Below are 16,500 nucleotides of genomic sequence, written 5' to 3'. Positions count from 1 at the left end.
TTCTTCTGCAGAATCTATTTTCTTGGGCTTTCTCACGAGGGGGAACAGCTCCTGCAGTTTTAAAACTCTTATTAATCATTAGATTCTTAGCTTCCTGAGAATCTCACATTCTTGTCTGTAGAATGTATGTCCACTCACACAGCAAGGACATTAAGTGGCACATATCTAAATGAGATGATCTGTTTACATGGGCAGGGCCTCTAGTCAGTGCGGGCGAGGGAAACGGCCGGCTGCGGGGAACTCCTGAGGAGTGAGCTCTGTGACTCTCCAGCTCAATTCATCAGCAAAATCAAGATTTTAACACATAAAAGATGTAAAAAATACCCTTTTCCTATTTATCCAGCAGAAAATCCTGTGATACAGCAACCATCCACAATGAAAAGGCACCATTTTTCCTCTAATAGGATGAGAGAGTTAAACATTTTCCAAAAGTGAAATATGGGAAAATTTTATGAATTCCTTCAAGTCTTTGGTATTCCCAAAGCGAACCTTCTTTTATTTCACATAGTCTTTTACTACTCTTGCTGTTTCTATTTGTGTCCAACTGGAAAATCACTGGGAACCATATCCATTTTATTTAATTTAAAAAAACATAAAAGGTAAGTGACTGAACAGAGGCTGCAATACAATAATGGAACCATTTTCAGTCTAAACTGAATAAAACTCATGCCCAGCTTCAACTCCATACCTGTCTTAATGTACCTTAAAGCAAGGAGATTTAACACTAAAGAGGAATGACATCAGCACTGTTGCTCAATAAGGACTACCTTATCAGGGTACCCCCACCCCCAACAACAACAACTGGCATTCATGCAGGACAAAAGCACCTTTGTGGAGCTCGGGGATCTGGCACCAGACACCAAGGGACCCAGGAGACGTGTTACCGACCCGAGCATCAGGGAAGAGGCATACAGACCTCACTTTGGACCCTGCACTGGCCACGGACAGCTCCAGTCCCTCAGTCACAGCCTAGGAACCCCTAGGAAAAACTGTCTTAAACAATCACTCATGAACAAGAGCTGTTATGGAAGTCCAGATTTTCAGCAGAGAAGTTCCAGCACACCGCTGGAGAAAAAAATACCAGTTTGGACCTGCTGGAGAGCATAAGAACAGTCTGACTTTATTGACATCAGCCCTTCCCTAAGGCACCTTAGCGTAGCCTCTCTTCTGCAGGGGGAAGTGAGAACAAGTGAGTGAGCAGCAGACATCCCCAGCGATGTGGGGCACTGCCAAAGGGGCTCCTTCCTCTCTCAAGAGTACTGAATTGTAAGCTGGGAGGGCAGCAGACGGTGCTCTCAGGGGACATTTAAGGGACACAGCTCCTACTTAGTGCATCATGGACTCCATTAAGAAGTCTGCCAATAAGCCACTGGGGATACCTCACCCACAGATTCCCCCCAGTAGCTCACAGGCACCTCCAGTGCTCTGTACACCTTTCCCACACTCTCCCCACCCCTGCAGCCAGCTCCCTGTGTACATTCCCAACAGTGGCAGCAAAAGTGAGCTCTGCCAGGTGGCTAGTGAGCCAACACAGAAAGCCGGCCCAAATGTGCAAGCCAGAGAGGGACAAAAACTTGAGTTTTACTGCTACCTTGAGGAAAAAGAAGGAGGGCTATCAGCACCCAGCCTGATGCACTGTAGAATCAAGAAAAGGCATACAAGCTTAAGAATTCTGCACAAGAGGGAAGGGCAAGCATAGAGCAGGTGCCTGCAGAGAGAGTCTGAGAAAGCCTCAGAAATCCTAGCAAGACTAACAGAAGGCATTTCTCTGCCAAAGACACTTAGTAAAAACTGGAGGAGGTGACTGCTTCTTCAAATGCAAAGAAAGTAACACAAACTCAAAGGAACACAAAAAAACAAGAAAGGAACAGCGCATCACTAAAGGATTACAAGCATCTTCCAGCAACCAATCCCTAAGACATGGATATCTGTGATTTACCCAATAAAGAATTCAAAAAAGCTTTTTAAAGGGGAACTCAATTAGCTACAAGGAAACACAGAAAGACAATTCAATAAAATCAAGAAAACAAAACAAACAAAATTAGAAGCAAAGAGAAAGAAATCATAGAAAGGAATCAAACAAATCCTATACCTGAAGCATACAATGAATGAAATGAAAAGTGAAATGGTATTAATACCAGAATGGATCAAACAGAAGTAAGAATCTGTGACTTAAAAAAGACAAACTTTGAGATTATCCAGTCAGAGGAGAACAAAGGAAAAAGAATGAAAGAAATGGCATCTAGATAATTTGCACATCATTGGCGTTCCAGAAAGAAACAAGATGGAGAAGGGGGCAGATGCCTGTTTAAAGGAATGATGGCTGAGAACTTCCCAAACCTGCACAGAGAGTTGAAAATCCAAGTTCATGAAACTCATGGGTCACCAAACAAAATCAACTTAAAGAGATACTCAACAAGAGACATTATAATAAAATTGTCAAAAATCAAAGACAAAGACAGAATGTTAAAAGCAGCACCAGAAAAGAAGCTTGTAACCTGCCACAGAAGACTACAAAGTGGATTTCTCAACAAAAACCTTAAGACCAAGAAAGAGTGGGATGACATATTCCAAGTGCTAAAAGAAAAACCTGCCAACCGAGAATACTCTACCAGGCAAAGCTGTCCTTTAAAAATGAAAATGAGAGAAAGACTTCCCCAGACAAGCAAACCTGAGACAGTTCCTCACCACTAAGAAATGCTAAAGCTCTCCAAGCTAAAATGAAGGACATTAATTGGTGACATAAAAACAGATAACACACCAGGGTAAAGATAAATACATAGTCAAATAAAGAATATTCTAATGCTGTAATATGGTGATATGTTAACCAGTTAACTCTAAAGGTTAAAGAATAAGAGAATTAAAAATAACTATAGTGATAATAACTTATTAATGAATACACAATATAAAAAGAGGACAATTGTGACATCAACAACACGAGGGAAGGAGTAAAAGGTAGAGTTTTTATATACAATTAAAGTTGTTACCAGTATAAAACTGTCTATCTGTAAGATGTATTATGTAATCCTCAAACAAAAACCTACATTAGACTCACAAAAGAGAAAGAGAAAGGAATCAAAGCATACCACTATAGAAAATCATCAATTCACAAGAAAGAAAGAAAGGAAATACAAAACAGGGATAAAATAACTAAGAAGATGGCATTAGTATGTCCCTTGCCTATCAGTAATTACTCTAATATAACTGTATTAAATTATCTAACTAAAAGGCACAGAACAACAGTTGGATGGATGAAAAAAAAGACCCAATTATACAAGCCTACAAGACATTCACTGCAACTTCAAAGACAGAGATGGCTCAAAGCGAAGGGATGGAAAAGGCCATGCCACACAAGTGGAAACCACGAGAACGGGGGTAGCTGGACTTACAGCAGACAAATTAGAGTTTAAGCCAAAACCGTGACAAGACAAAAAAGGTCATTATATAATGATAAAGGGGTCAATTCATTGAGAAGATACAACAATTTTAAATACATATGTATGCACCAAACATCAGAACACCTAAATATATTAAGCAAATACTAACAGATCTCAAGGGAATAGTATTCTTACATTAAAATAAGCTAGAGAAAAACTGTTTTTTCAAACGAACACAAATCTCCAAAAACTTTTCCAAAAAATTCTTTTTTAATCTGTGTAAAAGCAGAACCATGCAGTTCAAATGAACATTGTTTAAGGATCAACTGTATGTATGTCATTTTTATGTGGAATCTAAAAAACTGAACTCTAGCAATAGAGTAGAACAGTGGCTGCCAGGGGCTGGGGGTGGGAAATTGGGGAGATGTTGGTCAAAGGGTACAAACTTCCATCTGTAAGAGTAAGTTCCGGGGATCTAATGTACAGCATGGTGATTACACTTAAGTAGACTTTATTATACATTTGAAAATTGCTGAAAGAGTAGGTCTTAAACATTCTCACCACAAAAAAGAAATGATAATTATGTGAGGTGATGGGAGATGTCACCTAATGCTATGTGGTAATTATTGTATCAAATCAACACACTATATACCTCAAACTTACACAGTGGAACATGTCAATATGCCTTAATAAAGCAGAGGGTAAAATCCTCATCATTGGCTATTAAAAAAATCACTACAACACATGATCAAAAGTAGGAAAGAGGAAGAAGGCAAACAGGCTGTCATCCCCACAGATCCACGAGCTGCTAGAAGGAATGTACCTGCTGGAATATACTGGTACAGAGCCAAAATTTTAATGTTTTACATTGAGTATCAATTTACAATATAATAAACTATGGGGTTTTTAAAAATTATTTCGTACTTATCCCTCTAAAAATGTTCATTCACAGGATAGGTGTCACCACCTCCAGAAAGCCTTCAGCAGTCACCTTGTCCCAAACCTGCAGGTCTGCTCTCCCTCCTCCAAGGAGGTGTGAACGCTACTAAGCTCACAATCGCCAAACCTCATTGCTCTCACTGTGTCCCCCCCACTAGGCCAAATGTCATCCCCCCAGCAGGCACCACTTGTTCAACTTTCCGGCAAAAAGGCTGGCCCTAGACGTTACCCAGGACTATTTTACACATTTAAAATTAAAATATTATTATCTATTCCTTATTTTAAAATACTTCATAAATTTCTCTAGTTCTTAAGTTCCTGTGTTTTCTTCTTGCTAAACAGTATTGTTTAATCGCTCTAAAACCTGGATCAACTTACCCAATCCCAATTAACTAAGTTAACCACAACAAACCCTTGCTATTAAAGTATGCTCGACTCTTATACTGGTGAGCCTCTATTCCAGAATGTACATACTCTGACTCCCTTCATTTGAGCTAAACGTATTTCCCAGAAATCAAATGTGTCTGTTCCCAAACCAACTAGTTTTCTAAATGAAAAACATAATTTAATATTATGCAACTCAATAAAATGAATCCAAAATGAAAAAGTTGGTCTCCCTAAAAACACAAATTGAATATCAAGAAAAACTCTAAAAGGTAAAAGGCTAAAAACAGCTGATGCTGAAATAGGTAAGACAACTATACACACAACTTAGGAGGGAGACTACAGAAGTCTAGAAGGATTCTGTACACAGATGAGAGAGGAATTATAAATGATTTATTATGAGGGCAGTCGCTAAAAGAACAATAGCTCAGATCTCCAAACAGAAGAACCGAAGGCCTTGTCCTTCATTTGAAAAAAGAAAAGAATTGGTAAATAAACATACTTTTACTATTTTAAATTACAATGTTTCAGAAATATATTTTGATTCCTTGCCTTAACATTTGTCTTCAATAAACTGAACACCTTGTTCCTGCTTTTATTGTATTTAATGTCTCACAAGAAACACTATCTTCTTTTAAAAAAATTTCTTTTAGTATTTCCCTATATCGTTATTACCACACTTGGCTGTGTGTTTACTACATTTCTTAACACATTTCCACTTTAAGCATAAACAACCAAGTTAAGTGATACACTTATACATATATCCCAGAGCTATACATCATATCCAAGCAACCAGACATCATATACTTCCAATACATTTTATCCAGAATACAAGTACTACCACTGATTGTGAAAAAAATGGTTTAAATTGTTTTTCAATTTAATAGCTATAAGCCAGCTAAAAATCAATGATAATTGAAATGTAAACTATACTTGCAAACACAGAAAAGTAATCTGGTTTCTAAATTTTTTAATTAACCACTACCACCTTTAATAAAACAATCCCCACAAAGAAGGGAAGTAAGGAAAGTACAAGGTTGCCAGGTGAATAAGAGCGCCAGAGGGATTTTACCTTCCGATTCTGATCATAAGCAGAATCAATCCCCAAAATGCTATTCACTTCTACATATGGGTATTTCTTCTCCAGAACACCAACCACATGTTCGACTTTCACTTTTTCTCCAGTCCTTACTTTGTTATATATCTGAAAAAAAGAAAAGCCATGTGACCAACTATACTTTTAAACCCAAATTTCAGAGTGTTTATGATAGAAGATCTCTGAATAGGGACATGCGGCTCTTTTGCTTAAGTGGTCCAATGGGACATCTCGGCAGCTCTCCCTCCCGCGCATACCTCCTTAAGGTGCCATCTTGCATTATAAAGTACATATTCTTAGAATGGCCCAAGCAGTTCATACTCACACTCAGTCCTTATGCAAAATATATTAATTTTTTGAAAATCAGAACTTGTAAGTAATCCTTAAAATAAGAACTCATGACCATGGTGTTTAGAGGGAAAACGTTGTAAAATAGGTATGGCATAATCCCTGTTTTTTAAAAGCAGAAATAAATGAACAACAAAACTGTCTATATACTACAGCTGAACATCTGTGATACAAGATAAACACCACAATGATACAAGAAAGCCTTTTAGCAGTGGCTAAAAGGTTTTAGGAGGGTGAGATTTTAAATCGACACACTGTGTGTTACTTGAAAATTTTTTTACAATAAACAAACAATGAAAAATTTTACTTTTGCAATTAAAAACAGTTTCACTCATACACATAGCTGTGAGGCAGAAAATACTTCCAAAGAGACTTCAAAGCATTCTTCTTCAGCAACGTGTTCTGAACCTGTTTGGCTCTCGGCAGCCCTACGCCAACCTCCGGGCAGCACCGCTTCTCGGAGCCCACCGCTCGTCAGCTGCTAGCCCTGCCCCTCCCTTTCCTGACCCTTCATCAGCTCCACCTCCACACACGCACCAGAATGAGGGTTATTTAACTAGAGTGCAGCTTCTGTGATCTGGACCTAGCCTACTGGCCTCAAGCCCAGGTCCCCCCCACCCTCAACTCTGCTCTTAAAATGGTCTGCCCAGGCCATACTAACAGCCTGGATATCGGTATTTCTGATACGCAGCCACTGGTTAACTGATCCCTGATTTTCCTCCTACACTCAGCTAGGACAGGGACAGCGTCCCACCGGCCGTCCCTCGTGGAGTGAGGGTCCAGCGTTTCCCACTCTGTGTTAAATTCTCCGAGTGGAGGCATCCCCACCAGAACGAAGGAACTTTGAGGACAGGGCTGAAGTCCCACTCTTCTTTGTGTCCTCACAGCTAGTACCAGGACTGGCAAATGGTGGATTTTAAAAAATGTTAGCCTAATAAGTAAAGGAATGTTTTAAGTAACAAAAAATGCCCCTGACTGAATACCTGAACAATAAACATAACAGATGTAATGACCAAGATAACAATATGTTTATACGTGTAAAATAAGTGGTGAAAACAATTACTTTAAAGATAGTATTTCAATAATTAGCACTCATCTGTAAACAAAAGAACTGCAATGTTTAAATTAAAAAACAGAAAAAAAATACAAAGAGAGTTCTTTGTTTGAACTTGAATAAGCATCTTAAATGTGTATAAAAATCAGGGCATTTAAGAGTCTCCAATTCAACTGAGAAAACAGACAATAACAATTTTATGGCCTGAATATTATATTGAATCCTACTGAAAATATCATGATGGTCTTAAAGGAAAATAAAACAAACTTTTTTAAAAACAAGTAGAGAACATCACATTTACCAAAAGGCATTACTTAGGGATTTAAAGTCACCAGAAGGCAGAAGACTAAGATACATTATCAGGGCTCCTAAGGACTCTTAGCTGAAGTCACAGCAATGTATTATTAATGCTGGTAAGGGAGTAAAGTAAAGGCAACTCCTGAAATATAAACACATAAAGTTTGTGTAAATAATTTATCTTACTTTTTCTCTTTATGGAAATAAAGGATCCTCTTACCACATATTGTTTCTTAGAGTAAGTTAGATATAAAAAATTATTTGCCATTGTGATGAAAACATACATGGATCAGAGTTTGGAAGGCATGATAATCATCTGTTTCTTGGGCAACATAATTATAGGCTCTCAGAATAGCCACTCCAGCGTCCTGTATCCCATCAACATCTTGAGAGTCGTCAACCACAAAGATTAAGCCGAGTCTATGGCAGAGGTAGGAGGGCAAAAAGAAGAAAAAGAAACTTATCTCTAAGAATGCAACTGGTTCAAAGGAATGGCATCCTTGTATCCCCTTCATATATTACAGTTAACAGAGGAAAACTATCCTCTACTGAAAGGCACAGTTCACATCCTACTCTGATACAACCGGCAAGGGCATTCGTCACTTGTAGAATAAAAAAGCAGGGTCCCAAAGGTAGCTTAGACTTGTCAACTGTGAAAACAAGTTGCTTCCATATGGGGAAATGAGGCCTTTACTGACAGGAGGGGTATTGCTATAGCTGTAGATAGAGATGTTCGGTTTTTAAACAAAAATTAGAAGTAGCTAAAATTTTCTGAATGTGAAAATATACAGAAAAGTGATTTTGAGACTTAACACATGCAGTATGAGAATCATTGGTAAACGGAGAGCATAAAAATATTTACTATTGTCCTTTGGCAAAATGCTACAACCAAGGTTAAAGTTTATTACATTTTAAAATTTCAAATAAAGGAATGAAACACAGAGATGCCGTTACACATCTACAGACTGGAAAAAAACAGCTGGCACTGGGCAGTGTAGAGGCCACAGCCTCCATGGCAGGCCAAAAGCAAATCATCGGTAAAAGCACAGCCTTCAACAAGTGGTGCTGCAACCACTGGACACCCACAGGCAAAACAATGAATCTGGACAGACACCTAATGCCCTTCACAGAACTAACTCAAAATGCATCACGGACATAAGTGTAAAACACAAAACCATAGAATTCCTAGAAAATAACACAGGATAAAATCCTGAGTTTGGCAATGACTTATTAAATCTAACACCAAAATCACGATCCATGACAAAGAAAGAATTGATAAGCTGGACTTCATTTAAATTAAGAACTTACGATCTATGAAAGAAACTGTTAAGAGAATGAAGACACGTCACAGAAAATCTGTGCAAAACTATCTGACAAAGGATTGATATCTAATATACAAGTAACTCTTAAAACTCAACAGTTAAAAAAAAAAAAAGATCTGAAATAGGTACCTCACCAAACAAAACAGCTGGCAAGTAAGCATTTTATAAAAAGATGCTTGTCATGTCATTAGGGAATTTGACATTAAAACCAAAACGGGTACCACTACACACCTATTAGAACAGCCAAAATCTAAAACCCTGACATCACCAAATGCAGGTGAGGATGCAGAGCAACAGGAACTCTCATTCTTTGCTGATAAAAATGCAAAATGGTACAACCACTTTGGAAGATAGTGTGAAAGTTCTTTATAAAACCAAATATTCTTTTGCCATAAAATAGAGCAACCATGCCCCTTGGTATTTACCCACATCAGCTGAAAACTTAAATCTGTACAAAAACCTGCACATGGATATTTATAACAGCTTTATTCATAATTGCCCAAACTTGGGAGCAACCAAGATGCTTGTCAATAGGTGAACGAATAAAAAATAACTATGGGGTATCCATATAGCGGAGTATTACTCAGTGATAAAAAGAAATGAGCTGTCAAGCCACAAATACACATGGACAAATCTTCAAAGCATAGTACTAAGTCAAAGAAGCCAACCTGGAAAGTTCCGTACATCATGACCATGGAAAGGCAAAACTATGGAGACAGTGAAAGGACCAGTGGTTGCCAGCGGCTTTGCAGGAGGGAGGGTAGGACAAATTGGTGGAGCACAGGGGATTTTTTTAAGGCAGTGAAACTAATCTGTATGATACTCTTAACGGTGGAAACGTGCCACTGTATGTTTGTCAAAACCCAAAGGATGCACAGGGTAAACCACGAACCCTAATGCAAACTACTGACTTCAGTTAATAATATTTCAATACCAGTTAATTATTCAACATTGCTCTAAAAAACAGAAAGTCTATTAACTAAAAAAAAAAAAAGATACAAGCCAAAAATTAAGAAGAAGAAAATATAAACAGACACATATCAAACATCATGCACTTGGGATGATGTATATATGTGGATATGTGAAAGGGGTAATGGGAGGGTTTGTTTTTAGATGAGAACTGTTATGTTTTTAAAATGCCAATTATGACAGGAATCATGAGTAGTCTCCAGACAGAAATGACCTAAATGTTATTATTGTGAAAACAAAATTAAGGTCTAGAAACTGATTATCTCCTCACAAAGAAATTCCTTTTCCCAAACTTCCAATTTCTAGAAAGGGCATCAGCATTCCACTAGGTAAGCCCAAAAATTCAGACTTTTTTCTCCCAGGCCCAGCTCCTCATCAAGTACCTACCACCAGGGAGGCTCACAGATTTGCCCCCTCCTCTCTTTGGGCACTGGCCACACCTTACTGTACCACGTCAACTCAAAGAGGAGGACACCAGCCAGTGCGCCTTGGGTCTCAGAGAGCTGTTCACGACATGCCTCCCTATTGCCGAGGAGTTAGTGCCTTCGCCTCGCCTTCCCTTGTCGTCACAAGACCACCCTCCCTCCTCCTGTCTCTCAACCAAGTCAACAAATATTTCATTAGTGCCCACTGTGTACCATGAGTCAACTTCTTCTGTGTCCTTTTATTTCCCTTTTAATCAAAATATAGCTCTGCCTGTAATCCAGTGGCTTATTCCTCCATCTAACCAGGTGTTATTCATGTTTTACATGAATCATTTCATTAAACAAAATCTCTGCTTTTCCATCACTGAAAGCCATCTGTTTTCTTCAAAGCCTAACTGAAATCCAACTTTTCCAGAAAATTCTTTCCTTCACAAATACTTCAGTCTGTAATCTTTGTTTCCCTGAAACGCTAAAGGACTTGTAACTCGTAGGAGTTATTTTTGACTGGGATGGAAAAAAGCAGTTTTAAGAGTGAGAAAAAGTACAGAGATCTAGTACTTGATCAAATATCTTCTTAAACCGCCTCAAAGTATGGCAGTATTTTTTTCCAAAGGAGGTAGGTAGGTATGTGGCTTATATACTGTCTGCAGCATTCAGCTCAGGGCCAAGTATGGAACACACTGCAACATTTGTGAGCTAAAGGGTTCTTTCCTTCGTTATTTTCATGTTTTTTAAGAATTCAGATTTTGTCAATATGTAAAATTACCAGACATTATTCAGAATGTAAATGAGAATATCTTAACACTTATGTAAAATCCTAAAACATTGCTCTTGAAAGGCACAGTGGAAATCCAACCATTCAGGAACCCTGGTGGTGGATTTGGCAACGTAAGTGAAGTAATTGTGTCTCCATCTACATAAGGCTGTGTATGTATTTAGTCCTTGACAGTCTAACAAGAATTGTGGGCAAAGATCTTTATCTCCACTGAAAGTAGAAACAGGCATTGTGATGTGGACTGACACCTAGGAAAATGCCTTTCTCTCGGGAAGCAAGCTGAGACCATAAACTGTTTTTACACGGTTATTAATTCAATGATGGTAAGCTTCTATTCACTGAGAATCAAATTCTCTATTACAAAAGATACGGGCTTCATACTGAACAAAATATACAACTGCATTAATGTTCCTACTATTAATTATCCAGGAGCACCAGACTTGCCTTTAAGAATGACAAAGAAAACCTCATCTCAATGTGACATATCACAAATCAGGGCCGGGGTTACCTCAGTGGTATGTGGTTACTGAGAAACATCTCAGCTGTGTTGATCAACTCCGCTGTGGTCTCATGAGCAGGATCGACTATGAAAACCTGCAGGGGGAGGGAAAGCACACAGGAAACGTCATTTACTCAAGTGTCCCTGGGCCAATAAAAATGCCATTAGTCTTTGTACTTGAAGGTACTCTTTCTTCCAGCTACTCTTAAACCACATAAAAGAGGCTTTATACAAGGAGCAGTTTCCTTCCCTTGATGTTCAAAGAATGCAGGATCGAAAGGCTAAGTGATTTTCTCATGGGTTTATGCTAATAACATGGGAACTGAGCTCCAGATTGCTACCATCTATTCTTCTCCTTCACCTAACAAAACTCAAGTTTTACTAGGTCTCTCACCTTAGAAAACGGACACTACTTTTTGTGTACTCATTTGTAAGGATTTCTGAATTAAAAAATCATTTATAACTCAATTTTCAACCACAATAATAGTATCATGTATTAAGCTCTCACGATGAGCTAAAAGAAAAATCACCTTGTCTGATAAAGTTCAGACATGTGGTTAAGAGAGAAAGAGATTGAAATTTTAACTGGGACGGAGAAAAGCAGTTTCAAGAGTGAGAAAAAGTACAGAGACTAGTTTCCTTGCACATTCTGAGGAAAAGACCTCGGCACTGAGCTGTCCCCCACCCCCCAGGTCTTCAGGAGTAAAATGAGAGAAAGGGGAGGGCAGGGAAGAGAGGGCCCATCGGGACACCTCTCCCTCCACCCCTCCAGACACTGAAGGGCCAGAGAACGAGCAGGAGCCGAGGCAAAGATGACGCAAGGGAGAGAGTTGGAGGATTCGATCTTAGGGATTCAGTTATCAAAGAAAAACAGTAGCAGCATATTCACCTTCTACATGAAAAGAACTATCTTAAAACTGAAATAACACAATCTCCACTTTCATGTTAAGGCTGAAGAACACTTCCTTACACAGCTAGAGAAAGAGCACACGTGGTGGTGGGAGCGGAGGGAAGAAGCAACTAGTGAAGGAGAGAAGTGAACCCTCTAGACATGGCAGAAAAGAGAGAAGGCACGGGGGACACAGGACACGTGGAGCTCCTGGCCAGACATCCAGAGCTTTCCTTACCATGTTATGTAAGTTTTTCCTGATCTGCCGGATGACACCAGGAAAGGTGGGTCGGAGCAACTCTTGCAGACTAGAAGGCCACGAGTTATATCTGCTATCGACCTCCAGGTTATTGATCCACTAGAAAAAAAAAATTACACAACATGGTGCATATTTCAGTCATCATTAGTGGAATTTCCAAAAATAGCAATAAGACTTTAAATTATTTTAAGAATCACATGGGAAAAGACATTTTCAAAAATAAAGACCAAATAGAAAAATGAGCGACTAAAACACAACCCACAGAATAGAAGGCGCTTGCAACCTGCAAAAGCAATAAATGCCTAGTATCAAGATTATGTATAGAGATATAACCTCAATTTAAAAAGGCACATGTGAGGACTGCTTATCACAGCAAAAACTGAGAAATGGAAATGCATCGAGAACATGAGTAAGCAACTTAGAGAGTAAATTCAAACTGGCAGTTAACGCAAGAAAGATGTACACCTTCACTAGTAATCTGAGAAACATAAACTAAAAGCACAGTGAAATTTCACACTCATTAAACAGAAAAAGGTTTAGAAGTCTGTCAATACAAACAACAGGCAGAGATACGGGCAATGGAAAATAAACGTCACCTGGTGCTGGTGTGTGCAGGAAAGGCTTGGAGCCGACGAGCGCACCCAGGTGAAGCCTTTGTTACTACCCTACCACTGAGTGCCCCGGCTTGGGGTGTCCACCCCAGATACACTGTCCCAGGTATGCACAGAAAGACAGGTATGAGGAGAGCATGTGAGGGCTGCTTACAGCAAAAACTGGGATTCAGCTTACTGTTCCTGAAGAGCCACAGAGAGCATGTCCTTTGTATATAAGGCAGGGTGGGAGACACGGGAACAGAGGGAGCCCAGGTGAACACAGAGCACCACACCAGTATTAATAATGCTTGTTGCTTCTGCACAGAAAACTGCAATCTGGGTGATGAGACTTTGCAAACATACCCTTGTGTGTCTTAAATTTTGAACTGTGAATGTATAAAAGATTTGCTAAAAAATAAGTAAATATAAAACATGCTATGATAAACCATATTTATATGTATCAATCTAAAAGGTCTTGAAAACACTGTTGAGTAATAAAGGATGAAAGACACTGCCAGGCATTTTTCAAATTTTAAATCATACGACAGGGACAGGAGGAAAGCACGCCAACTTCAGAGAATTACCTGCCAGGAGGAGGAGGTGGGACTGGGGAGACAGCTAAAAAGGGCTTCAACTGAGATATTTTTTCTTCCAAAAAAACAACAGTTTTGACAAAATGATTAAATGTTAACATTTGGTAAGTAAGGTATGGGCCACGTGGTTGTGAATTATGTTAGTCTTAGACTTTCAATTGAAAACCTTTTTAACAGAAAAACAAAGACATAACAGTATTCATCAAAATAATAGTATGTCACCCAGTGAGAACACAAATAAAACCACCTACATTCTACCTTTTTTCTCTTTCAAACAAAAGTCCCTACGGTCGTCCTACAATCCATGCAGCACAGAAACCAAGACAAAAGAACAGGAGTGCCCCATGCCATTACCAAAGCCCTACTCCCCCCACCCTATCACGGACAGGAGCCTCCCGCACAATACATGTTAGTCCACATAAAACCTTCACGTACAAAAGATTGAAGTCCTTTTAAAGAAGGTCATTAGCTAAAAGTGAGTATTTTACACAAGATTTGTATCCATCTGAGAATATACAAACGAAACACTCTTTGCCAAGAAATGCTCAGCTGAATCCTTGAGGGACATAAAAGTGGGAAAATCATTGTCTTAACCACATGGAACACAATCTCTTCAAAGCATGTAGGAGAGCCTACTTTATCATACACACACAGTCCCATGTCAGCAGTTGTTGTAAATCTTTGTTTGATGCCAGCAGAAGAGCTGGTAGGAAGTACTTACCTTTCACGAAAGACAAATGAGAAAACCGTAACAGAGGACACCTGGCCGGAGGCCCCTGGACACTATGCTGAAATACCTACTGAAATTGCAGGACTCCTGATGTCCACGGCATAGTCGGCCTCAGAGGGCTGGATGTTCAGTTTCAAGACATTATGCAGAGAAAGGCCTTCGATCCCCAATCTATGAAGACCCTCCATCACCCGAGCTTCATTCCTCAATACATCAAAAAGACTGGGGGAAAAAAGATATTTATTAGAAAAAGCTTTTAAACAAAATCCTCACCATGAAAAAAAAGATCAATTCAAACTCAATGCTCTGTCAAACTAGTCGAGAAGTCAAAAAGGAAATCTCTCCCCTGGCTTCAACTTGTCAACAAACAAGATGCAGAACAAAGCAGGTGGGACTTGCTTTGGGTTCGTGTTTGTTTATACTTATCAACAAATACACTGCATATAGAAATTATCTCTAAACACAAACACTCAATTTGAGGATGAAATAATCCTAATCTGGACTTAACACTGCATGTCTTCAAAAATAATAATCTCCATTATCTCTTACAACTGCACGTGAAAGTACAATTATCTCAAAATAGAAAGTTTATTTAAAAACAACAAAAGAACACATTACTATGTTTCCTATATTTCAATTTATAAGGTGCACACACCTATGACCACAGTAAAAGGGGAATTCATACCCAACTTAGAGGCACCATTGTGAATAAACCTACTTCACACTGTTCCCAGTAGCTCTTTACTTTTTCTATGGGTAGGAGGAAAAGTACAGCTCCAGAAGGGCACCCTCTAAAGGACCTGGGCCTTGTATGTCCAAGGTCTTAAACGTCCATCAGGACAGAAGCGGCCCAGTGTCACCCTGCCATCCCAGTCAGAACAGGGGCGTATCTACCAGCATCCCCTGGGCCTGGTAAGCCACCAGGCTTTGCGACACGCCTCATCAAGGAGCAACAACAATCTGAACATACACATTATGAAACTTCTCAGAGAATGAAAATACTATCCATACCTGAATATATCCTGCGTATCTAAATCAATATGAAGTCCATTGATGAACAGTGCTGAATCTCCAGGCTGTAATCCTAAAGTTCCCTTGAAATACTGAAATATTTTAAAAAATAGAGAATGCTTAACAAAAATTTCCATGTTTCTGGCTTTATTATGTGTCTAGATATTAACATCCTCTTTCTTACTGTAGAAACTGTAAGGCTGGGTTAAGATTTTCTTTCACGTACGCCCACACACCCTTGTTAGCGCTTACTACGTTATAACACTGCTGATTTATGTGAAATACACCTCTCTGCCCTCCCTTCTAACAATGATTAATACAGCTGGTTCCTATAATGTGGGGGTGGGGAGGAGGGTTGCTAAATAAGCCAAGTGCTGAGGGTCAACTTTTCATAATAGGACTTATGTTACTCTTCCCTGTTGGTGATGAGGTTGGGACAGCCATCGACAAGTCCAGGGATCTAATCTAAAAGGGTTCCAAAACCCCACACCTTCCATAAACCTTCACACGGAGAAACATGGAGCTGCTGTGCTGATAGCACCCACGCACCACCTCGCTCCCCAAGACACGGCCTCGGGGGCCTCACAGCTGCTGCCCACTCATACTGAAAAGAGGGTAAGGCAGTGCGAAGGGATTCACTCCTCTTTCTCTGCAAGGAAACTGGCCTCCTGCGCACATGCTCTCCGCCGCAGGGAGCTAAGCCACCCAGCAGAGGGAAAACTCATTGGATGCCAGGGGCAGCGGCGATCCCTCAATGCTCCAGGGCCAGGGAGGGACAGCCCTGCTGAGCTCCCTTCACCTCCTGGGCCAGGAGGCCAAGGGGAATAAACTTCTGGGTCTCGTACTGCAGGAAAAGCACAAAACAACAAAACAATGAAGTAGCCATGGCTTTGTCTGAATGGCAGGTGCATCAGCTCAGAATGAGAGCTTCGTACGTAAA

The 16,500-nt window shown here is 39.6% G+C and overlaps 1 protein-coding gene across 5 annotated transcripts in view; it reads right to left on the bottom strand.

The window, feature by feature from the left end:
• UGGT1 (UDP-glucose glycoprotein glucosyltransferase 1) overlaps nucleotides 1–16,500 on the bottom strand; it is a 133,458-nt gene that overhangs the window by 72,659 nt on the left and 44,299 nt on the right. For all 5 annotated transcript variants that reach the window (XR_005024613.2, XR_005024612.2, XR_005024611.2 and 2 more), the window contains exons 12-17: nucleotides 15,561–15,652; nucleotides 14,621–14,771; nucleotides 12,613–12,732; nucleotides 11,495–11,580; nucleotides 7,780–7,915; nucleotides 5,773–5,904 (exon numbers count right to left, since the gene is read on the bottom strand). Coding sequence is in view for 2 of the 5 variants with exons in the window: in XM_036884354.2 (XP_036740249.2) it covers nucleotides 5,773–5,904; nucleotides 7,780–7,915; nucleotides 11,495–11,580; nucleotides 12,613–12,732; nucleotides 14,621–14,771; nucleotides 15,561–15,652 (717 nt within the window). In the remaining 3 variants the exon portion in view is untranslated. The remainder of the gene's footprint in view (nucleotides 1–5,772; nucleotides 5,905–7,779; nucleotides 7,916–11,494; nucleotides 11,581–12,612; nucleotides 12,733–14,620; nucleotides 14,772–15,560; nucleotides 15,653–16,500) is intronic.

The sequence above is a fragment of the Manis pentadactyla genome, chromosome 8, assembly GCF_030020395.1.
Source record: "Manis pentadactyla isolate mManPen7 chromosome 8, mManPen7.hap1, whole genome shotgun sequence".
Lineage (NCBI taxonomy): Eukaryota > Metazoa > Chordata > Mammalia > Pholidota > Manidae > Manis > Manis pentadactyla.
This window is presented reverse-complemented; position numbering and strand designations above follow the sequence as displayed.